Source organism: Amblyomma mixtum, chromosome 2, assembly GCF_055824585.1.
Source record: "Amblyomma mixtum isolate Tamu chromosome 2, ASM5582458v1, whole genome shotgun sequence".
Lineage (NCBI taxonomy): Eukaryota > Metazoa > Arthropoda > Arachnida > Ixodida > Ixodidae > Amblyomma > Amblyomma mixtum.
This window is the reverse complement of record NC_143013.1, coordinates 261,497,943-261,508,113: the sequence shown is the minus strand read 5'-3', so window position 1 is coordinate 261,508,113 and position 10,171 is coordinate 261,497,943. Positions and strand designations below refer to the sequence as shown.

The following is a 10,171-nucleotide window of genomic DNA, read 5'->3' as shown; positions in this document are numbered from 1 at the left end:
GCGCAGTACACCACGTGCCCAAATGAATTGTTGCATTTTCTTCCTTTACGTTGATTTAAATGAGATCAATGCAAGGGACATTCGATGATTAGTTACTTCGAAACTACCCCGACGATGCTGCACTCCTTTATCGAAGCCTTTTGCACTGCAATCACTTTGATTGTGGTATACAAGGTGGAACTGGCATGCTTGAGCGAGCTGTAGTGTATAATGTCATAGATGTTTTCGCGAAAGGTGCGTTTTGCCTAAATTCACTTGAAATTTTGCGCTACCAAGAGGAACGGGAACGGCATGCGCGCTGGATGTGGAAATTTAGCGTTGCCTTTCAGTAAACAAAGCCAGACGGTATACTCTTTAAGTTAACCTATGGTGATGTATTGCTTCACAATGTTCTCTCAAAGACCAGCTTGCTGGTGTGATCGATTCTACGTTTCAGTGACCAATTGCTCGCTCTTCTCAATTTGATTACAGCAGAAAATCTGAACGATTGCTTCCGAGTATGCCTTGAGAGAGAGAGAAAGGAATTTTAATGAGGGAAAGGTGGAGAGGTCGGCCGGTGGTAACATGGTCCTGGCCTGCTACTCCACAAAGTATGCCTCGAATGCGTCACAGACTAATGTGTAAATTATCCGAGTTGCGGTAGCCTCAATAATTGGGCGTCGATCGGCAAATGCGTTTCCATAGTTACGCAATTTTTCACGGCTGTGATCAAGATTTTTGATGTAGGATGAACGCACACCTTACCCAAGGACGAGGAGGTAGCCTGACCAGCGTGGAGCTTTTATTCAAATCATCGGTCGGTTGATCCACGCGTATCACGGCCGCAGATATGCCGCGTAAAGAGCTCGCGCCATTTAGAAAAGCACGGCCTCTGCAGAGCCGGAACTTTCCAAGCTCATTTTGCGAAACGTCAACGCTTCTCACATGCGTTATCTTGGTAACATTGCTCTAAACATAATCGGTGCCTTATTGAAAGAATCCTCGGAATTTCGGACACCCATTGTCATGTTGATAGAATACAGTGTCATCTCGCTAAGTGGACCATTTAAGATGGGAAAAAAGTGGACAATAAAATGACATCAACGTTGAAGATGGAGAGGGCGAAAAAGTAATTGATAAACACTCACGACTTTCAATCAACATAAATTATATTTATTCGCCTATAAATTCGCATAATACCGCGCAGGCATTTTTTCGCTGCGACAATACATCAACCATAATCGAATTTCTTCACCGAATCTGCTGAAGAAAGTGGGCCATCGCATAGTGCTGGTGCACCACTTAAATCGGCAACACCTACGTATGATGGCATATATGTCTGGCAAAATGTGACGCAATCCGTCACGCAGTTTCCAGTAGCACGAGCTTCACTGGTGACAGTAATGAGTAGCATGTTATGACGAAAGCTGGGTTTGTGCTGGCATAGCCGGCGTCTCTCTCTGTGCAGTGCATCCACCGTGGTCTTAACGCCGTGGCAATCCTCTTCTCCTTGGCATTTTCTTGACGCAAGAGGCTGAATTTCTTCCCCCCCCCTTCACAGGTCTTGTGTAGACTGTGTTCCGTGTAATCTCGGCGCTTGAACGTAGACGCCGCGGCATCTGGGCAGCCCTAACTTCCGCCTCCCTCCCAGTTCGTCAAGACAGCGTGCTTGATCGCACTAGGCTGTATCAGGAAACTCTGCGTGTTTAAAAAAAAAGGAAGGAAAGCAATACAGAGGCATTTAATATTAATGCAACAATGTAACAGGTACATTTTCACTTCTGTCTGTCCGCGGAATTTTCTCGCTCCACCCTTCAACAGCATTACAAAATCAGTAACTCATACAGGGAGACCATCACAGCCGCGTGCATACAGAATGTAGTTGGCAGAAATTGATGGCAAAGAAAGATCATTTACGCCCAGGTGACTCGTAAGGCAGGCACCACCAGCTCGGTGTAGTATTTCATCTACTTAAGCGTCGTGTCCAGGTGTTCTCAGCAGCAACAGCAGCAGGTATCCCCCAATGAAGCATCCCCCCACCCCCCGCGCCAAGCATACAGTTCTTACAAGCCTATGGAAGAGCCGCCTGCTTGCGTAATAATTACCTTACAAAATCTACCACAAAATAAGACAACAGCGTTCACTATAACTGGCTCTAATGCAGCGAAACAGAACCAGGAAAATAAGGATTTTTATAATACCAACTGCGGTGGAACAGTATTTAGGACGGCCAGCTGCTGAGCTGGAGTACACGCGGGTTCTAACGCGACGGCGGAGGCCGCGTTTCGATGGAGGAAAAAGCTGAGAAGACGCCCGTGAGCAGTGGGGGGGTGGTGGCGAAAACATTTATAAGGCTATAAAATGTTAGCGCACATAAAAGATCCCCAGATGGCCGAAATTATTCCGAGGTCCTCCACTACGGCACCTCTTTCTTTCTTTCTTTCACCCCAATATTCCTCCGTTCTCTTACGGCGTCGTTCAGGTGTCCAACGAGATACGTGAGATAGACACTGCGCCATTGAAAAGATCTGTGACTATCTAAACAGATTATATGAACAGATCTTAGTCAACTTCTCTAGTAATAAACTGGTATCAGACATTTTATCTACGCCAGTAAAATCACTATGATCCTGAAAAATTTAAGTCAGAATGCCCATTGTTGAAAACTCTTGTTCGTTACCGAAGACACACAGTTCAGAAATTTCAGAATGCATTACAGGCAAGAAAGTAATCGAATATATTCTGATTCAGTTTGTAACCTACTGAAGATTGCGGGCTCCGGTTGGCTGGGCGCTTGAAGCTTTCGGAAGTAGGAGGAACAGTTGGAGGAATAGACTTCTCTTGACATACCAGGAAGTAGTATATTTGTGTATACGGTTTTATGACGCATAAGCAACACTGACCACAGTGCGCCAAATGCATGGTGTAATTTCTTTCAGAAATTGGCTGTCTTCGGTGACAGTCCTTGTGTAGACAAGGATTCCCAGGAGCCCAACAAACCAAGACCTCAGCCTTCTTCTCAGGCCTGAGAAAACGGATGAAATGGCTCACGAAATGCGCCAAAGAACAGGGTAAGAATTTTTAGAGGACAGCTCATCAGCAGTCTCGTCTTTTCGCTATATTGAGGCAATGAATTCGAGCAAGACATATATGCAGAATTACAGAAAACTCATTATTTTTCACACACATTCCTTCTTCAAAAACACTCCGCTAACAGTTCTTGTCATTAAGGAAGCACTGTGATCAGAGAAATCGATAAATATATGCTCGAATTACTGCACCAATGCCTCGTTCTCAAAGACGAGGTCTATGCAAGTATTTGGCGAGGATTTCAAGGCCTGGGTGGCGTTACGAGTGAGAGGAACGGGGTGTTCTCCCGCATAAGTGGTAATTCCTGTTTGTTTTTATATGTACACTAAAGTCCCCACCCACCCTTCCACCCTGGCAGGTGGCAGTTCATGGTTGTTCGATAGAGTTCGCTCACCATTGTCAGCGCTAACGCATACAGCCCACATCTCTCTCTCATCCACCCACGTACCTATAAGCGCGATTCAGGCGTCTACTGAATCAAGGAGCCAGTTATGCGCACTTTCCTTAAAATGATGAGACTAAAACAATGTCAACGCCAACGCCTACTGAACGCCGATGGCCTATGGCTTCAGCGCAGCATTTCTGGAACAATGTTGTCAATGCCGGAAGCCCACATATCTCTCTCTCATCCTCTCACGTAGCTATAAGCGCGATTCAGGCATCCACTGAACCAGGGAGCCAGTTCTGTCCACTTCCTTTACTTAGATCGGTGTGTAAAACGTTGTCTACGCCAGCGAACACAACGAACGCCGACGGCCTATTGCTTAAGCGCCGCGTTTCCGGCACAACGCTGTCAATGCCAATGCATGGAGCGCACATCTTTCACTATGGCCACTTAGCTTAATGCACGATTGAGGTGTCCACTGTTCCAAGAGGGCAGTTATGCGCCTTCCTTTTGGCTCAGGGGTCTACCGAGATGTGGGAGAGATACTGCGCCAATTACTCCCCCCCCCCAAAAAAAAAAAAAAAAAAACTGCCGACGATTGCGTTTTTCGTAATGTGAAATTTGAGCGCAGCTCATCAGCTGTTTCGCTCCACTACATGGCCCCTTAGTGCTTGAGTCGCTTTGAGATGTTAAACCTCCATAAACTACAAACAATATTTTCTTGTCTCACCATTGGCTTTTGTTTTTTCCTGGAAATGAGCTGCTTATAAGGATAATTTCTCCGAATAAAAAATATCAGCAGATACGCTTAAATCTGGTACGTGCGGGAATACGAAAGCATTGCTCTCCGTGTGTGCATTGACATCTAGCCGCCCACACACAGAGGTATGACACCATTGGTAACTTCCATTCGAAAATTGGCGTTTGAGGAAAGAAAATGGCGCAGTACCACTCTCACATCTCAGTGGACACGTCAATGGAGCCTTGAGGAACGAGTCTGGAAACGCATACAATTGAGCGTGCATACGTCATCACTTCTAATCTGTCGCAATTTAGCCTGCAAATTTAGCCCCAGCAGACTAGCAAGAAATCGCATGACACTACCCAGAACGCTGTACGACAAAAGTGCTCGCCGCGGTGGCTCAATGGTTAAAGCACTCGATTACTGAGCCAGAGTACCCGATTTCGAACGTTACCGCGGCGGCAGCGTTTCGATGGAAGCGAAAGGCAAAAGGCACCGGTGTGCTGTGCGATGTCGCTGCACGTTAAAGATTCCAGGTGGTCGACATCATACCTGAACCCTCTTTTACGGCATCTTTCTTTTCTCCGTTCTCTTACGGTGCGGTTCGGGTGCCCACCAAGATAAGTGAGGCAACTACTGCTCGATTTCTTTTCCTCAAGAATGCGTTGCGTTCAAGCATGTTTTAACGGGCAAGGCGTCGCACCGACCGATGGCGCCTACTATTAAGGCGAAATGACTCATACTGTCGTTAGCAGACGCTGTCGGCAGCCGTGTTGACAGACGCGTCGGCAGATTTGTCCACCTTTCGGCGTCACTGCTGAAAAGGAAACTGCGCCGAGGGTGGGAATCGAACCAGGGCCTTTGGAATTTGAAGCGGTGACGCTACCACTCCGCCACGAATGCTCAAGGTTCGAGCATGAATAAAGGCGCATCTAGTGAATGTATGGGTTTCATAAACAAAATTAAAAGAATAAAGTGCAGGAAACAAAAATTAAAAAATAAAAATAAGAAAATAATCAAAATAAGAACAAAACAAAAATAACGTATGAAAATAAAAATAAAAAACAATAAAAATAAGGAAAAGAGCAAAAATAAAAAATAAAAATAAACGAAATATGAAAAATAAAAAATAAATACAAACAAACAGTGCGCCAGGAAACGCATTCGCCTTGCAGCACTTTAGAGAGCCAAAGTGCCCCCTGATTTTTTTTTTTTTGAAGCGAAAGCTTCATTAGCGGACCACGTCCTTCGATCACCGTGTGCCTAGTTTTCACCTTCAAATGGCCTTCAGCTTCGAAAGCAAGGAAAGTAGCCTGACTGCCCTCTGGTACAGTGGACACCTTATTCGCGTTTGAAGCTACAAAACCAATGGAGTGGGAGCTTGGAAAGCAGAGGAAAGGCGCATAACTGCTCTCTTGGAACAGTGGACACCTCATCCGTGCTTATGCGGCGGCAGTGACAGATGTGCGCTGCATGTGTTGGCATCGACACGTTTTGACAATAACTTGTCATAGAAGCCATAAGCGGTCGCCGTTCATTGTGTTCATTGGCGTTGGCGTTGACAACGTTTTACACTCCGATGATTTTCTAACGAAAAGAAGAGCGTATAACTGGGTCCCTTAGTCAGTGGACAACTGAATCGCGCTTATGGGTACGTGGGGTGATGAAAGGGAGAAGTGGGCTGCATGCATTTGCGCTGACAACGTTGTGGCAGACACGATGTACTGCAGCAATAGGCCGCAGCCCTCATTGGGTAAGCAAACTCTCTCGATCAAAGATTAATAGCGGCCTGCCAGGATGGCAGGGTGGGTGCGCTGCCTATCCAGTGCCCGGAACACAGCGTTACAGAGGCCAAGCCGCTTACAGTTGCCCGATAACTCATAGCTTCTCCTCTCTAAAAAGGTTCAGCAGTAGTTGAACCGCTGCTAATTTTTTTTCTTCTTACCATCGGTGTCCTTTCCTGTACCATATACGAGTTACTAACACACACCGCTGGCTTTTCTCATTGTGTAATTAGTAGTGGTTTAGCCTTAAATCACTTGCGAGTCATCGATTCTGTGGCGTTTTTTTTTTTCATCTTTTGTCTCTTGTAGCGCGGTTTAACGATTGAATCAGTGCCAAATTGACCAAATGGCAGCTTTAACAGCAGCTTTTCACAATAGGAGCCTTATCTCCAAAAACGTTTTCCATACCTGCTTGGCCCGTGGTAGATATGGCACCAGCCCAGTGGGGTCCTCCTCAGCGCCTGCCTTCGATTGCGGTTTCTCGCGGAGAACGTGAGCAGCTCGGACCGGCCTCCCCCCAAATGCCTTGAGATATGAGTAGGTCATAGTGGTGCTGGTGCAGGACACGCTGATAGCGTCAGGGCTTGGCTGGTGCAGCTGAAAAGGTAACATAAATGATAGAAGCCTATTCCAGGCAAAGCATCCGGAAATTTGTTTTATGCTCAGCATATGGGCCCGGCTATAAATCTCGGACGACATCACGGGCTTCGCGAACAGTTTAGTGCTGCTGACTTTGAACGAAACAATAGGAAGCTGAGTTTGTCTCTAGTACATATATGATTAGCGGATGACATTGAAAAATTTTGAAGCGAAAGCTTCATTAGGCTATGTAAAGCCATGGTCACTACATCGCCGCGGTTCTCAGTGGTTATGTCGCTCGGCTGCTGAACCGAAAGACGCGGGTTCGATCCCAGCCGCGGTAGTTGAATTTTAATGGAAACGATATTCTAGAGGTCCGTGTACCAGTGACGTCAGTGCAAGTTAAAGAATCCCAGGCGGTCGAAATTTCCGGAGCCCTTCACTATGGCGTCCCTCATAGCATGAGTCGCTTCGGGATGTTAAATTCCATGAACCAAACCAGTAATAGCTCTCTTTAATCCATAGCCACGCTTGAGGTCCGACTTTGTGCACAAGTAATCCCATTCCGTGGACAAGCTGGGTCATATGGTCCCATATCACTGAGAATTGTGAACGCTGATATACCAGCTCATACGTCCACTAATGGTCAGGAAATTTTTAATCAATGCATCCTGCCCCGAAAGATTATTTGTTTTTTTTTTTGGAAAGGAGGTTAAACGGTTTCCCTGAGCTGTCCACAAACATTTACAGTGATCCCGTAACTAGGGCGAAAATATTCCTGGAACGGTGTCGTAAGCTTGTTCGAAAATTCGTGCTTTGTAGCTGGCGGTTCAGACGCAAAGCTGCTTGTATTAAGGCGGAAGCCTTTAATGCCTCATCGTTGTAAGCAGAAGTTGTCGACAGAAAATGTCACGCTTTTCAATTGGTCGAATTGGTCGTGACGTCATAGTGCGCGAATTTCAAACGGGGCCAATTGTACTTTGGCTACTAACCATGCAACCAATTAAAGGGATTGTATAGTGATTCTCCAAGTTAGTGGGACTTACTTAACCAATTAGCGTAATTAACCTTTCTAGTCAGACCAGATAAATAAATAAAACCGAGTAGGAAATTGGCCGAGCTCGGGAATCGAACCCCGGTCTCCGGAGTGCGAGACGAGCACGCTACCGTTCCGCCATGCTAGCTCGATGGCTTGGAATGAACAAAGGCGCGTCTAGTGAATACAGTGTCTTCGTTCACTCCCATCTTCCTCCCTTCCCGTTACGGCGAGGTTTAGGTGACCACCCAGATATGAGAGGCAGATACATTTGCTTTCCTCAAAAACCAATTTACCGACGAGCAAGGCGTAGAACCTTTCCTCAAAAAGCGTTGCATTCAAAGAGCAACGCATTGCGCCTAACGGGTGGTCGCGTTCCGTGGACCGCCTGGCAGCGCTACAACAGGCTGTCGCGTTCTACTTCTAAAGGCAAAACTAAAGCGTCTTTAATTTGCAGTTAATTAATGCGCCAACAGAATGTGAAGTGAACAGTCGCGTAGCAGAATGCAGCACTCAGGCTTTCGCCTTTCACCACTTTAGCCGCTAAAGTTCCTCGTAATTTTTGCTCACGTAGTAGCCTTATCTTGAAATGCGAATCAATGCCAGCAACAAAAGAGCCTTTGCAGTTAAGCATCCTCTAGATATTATCCATAACACAGTACATACCTGCTCTCCGAGCGTCGCCCTTGATGCTACCGCGGCCGCGTTGACTGCCGCGTCGCCCTGGGACTGGTGCTGCAGAGGGCGCTCCAACTCGCACTGCTGCGTCCTGACGCGGAGATTCAGACGCTGGAAGCCCGAGCTCCGCGGGGGACGTAAGCAGCACTGGGCGCCGGCCCCCGTGACATGCGGGTCGGAATGTCTTGGCGTGCTGCTGGTGCGGGATGTGGCCGTCTCGATGCAGTAATTCATGGCGACGCTTCTCAGTTCGGCCGTGCCTCCAGCGCGCCGCAGCCTCGCGCTCTGCCTCGTGGACGCACGAGTTGTTCTCGCAGGATGTCTCTTTGCAGCAAGAGCTCCCTTTCCTCGGCCGGTCTGTTCGCTCTTTGCGCTGTCAGCGTTTCCTCCGGAGTTGCGCCGCGCGAGACATGATGATGATTATGTTCTCCGGCTTAATGGCACATACAGAACGCGGGATGATGATGATGTCATCAGGCCCGCGTCCGATGCCACGATCGTTCCCTTTCTTTCTCTTTTCATGGTTAGGAACTGTCATTGCCGTACTTGGCGAGTATTTAACGCAATTGGTTTATATCTGAGGTGCGAGAGAGAGAGAGAGAGAGGGAACAACTTTATTGCCATAGATTGGTGGGATTTAGGGCAGGTGGGCTTGGTGTGTCCCCCAGGTGGGGGCGAGGTTGCGTGATGCTCGTACGAGAGGGAGAGGGGTAGCCAGCTCTTTGTTGTTAACGAAAATAAAAAAAATTGCCCACGGCTACGTTACTTCATAATGCGAAATTTGACGCAGCTTATCAGCTGTTTTCGGCTTTTCTATAGTGTGAGGATAGGATAGGATAACTTTATTTGGCTCTAGCACAAGTGTTTTTTTTTATGTGGTCAGATTAGTCCATCCGCAACGGTCGGTTGCCCCTATTCCAGGGCTCCGCTGGATGCTGCCGTCAGCTGAGCTCGCCGTATCAAACCGATCTGGTCATCGCGGCAGTCGCTGGAGAGCAGACCCTCCCATTGCTCCACACTTGGGTTTTGTATAACTGGGACGATGTCGACTTATTGACATGCCCATGTGATGTGATACAGTGTAGGTTTTTCATGGCACCACGGACAATTGTGTGCGTAAAGTGTGGGGTGAATTTTACTTAGTGTGTTTAGATTTGGATATGACCCCGTTTGAAGTTGTCTCCATGTGACAGCCTCTTCTTTGTTTAAAGATTTGTGCCGTGGTGGGTACCGCATCCTGCTGCCTTTGTAGTTGTTGAGTATGGCCGAGCATTCCTGAGGTACTGGCAGGGATTCCTCAAGGTCGTTGACGTTGGATGCTCGGTAGTTAGTATATCCTCGAGCTATCCTGTCTGCCTCTTGGTTTCCTGCCACCCCCGTGTGCCCCGGTACCCAGACGATCTGATGTTTGATCGGCTTGTGTGGTTTTACATGTGTTTGTTGCGTCTTGCAGTCTACAGAGCGGAGTATGCGGAGCGCTCTGTGACCGACTCTGCCGCAAAGATAGTTGCGGCAGGCTGCTTGTGAATCAGTAAGAATTGTCAGTGACCGCCCAGTCCGATAGCCCTCCGCTGCCGCTAGAGCGACGGCCGCTTCTTCAGCCTCAGCTATCGTGCAGTCTTGCAGGGAGGCGCTGGTAATCTCGTGTAATTCCGAGTTGACTACAGTTGCCACTGCGTTGTTGGCGCCTTGTCCCCTAGTCATGGCATATGTGGCAGCGTCGACATACACTGTTGTATCCTGTGATGCGTGTGTTTTCTGTAAGCGGTCGGCCCTTGCCTCTCTGCGGTCTTTGTGGAGGCTCGGGTCCATGTTTCTTGGTATTGGTGCCACCCTGAGCGTGCTGCGGTACTCATCGGGGATCGTTTTAGTTTTCTTTAAAAGAACTCTGCCTGTGG

General features: G+C 47.7%; 1 protein-coding gene across 1 annotated transcript; it reads right to left on the bottom strand.

Moving 5' to 3' along the window:
- Positions 1 to 1,136: 1,136 nt before the first annotated feature.
- On the bottom strand, positions 1,137 to 8,717 carry LOC149363765 (uncharacterized). Its single transcript, XM_089573708.1, has 3 exons — positions 8,262 to 8,717; positions 6,389 to 6,577; positions 1,137 to 1,677 (listed from the first exon to the last, which is right to left on the bottom strand). The coding sequence occupies exons 1-3, from the start codon at positions 8,505 to 8,507 to the stop codon at positions 1,609 to 1,611; spliced, it is 504 nt and encodes a 167-aa protein (XP_089429834.1). The 5' UTR covers positions 8,508 to 8,717; the 3' UTR covers positions 1,137 to 1,608.
- Positions 8,718 to 10,171: the final 1,454 nt, after the last annotated feature.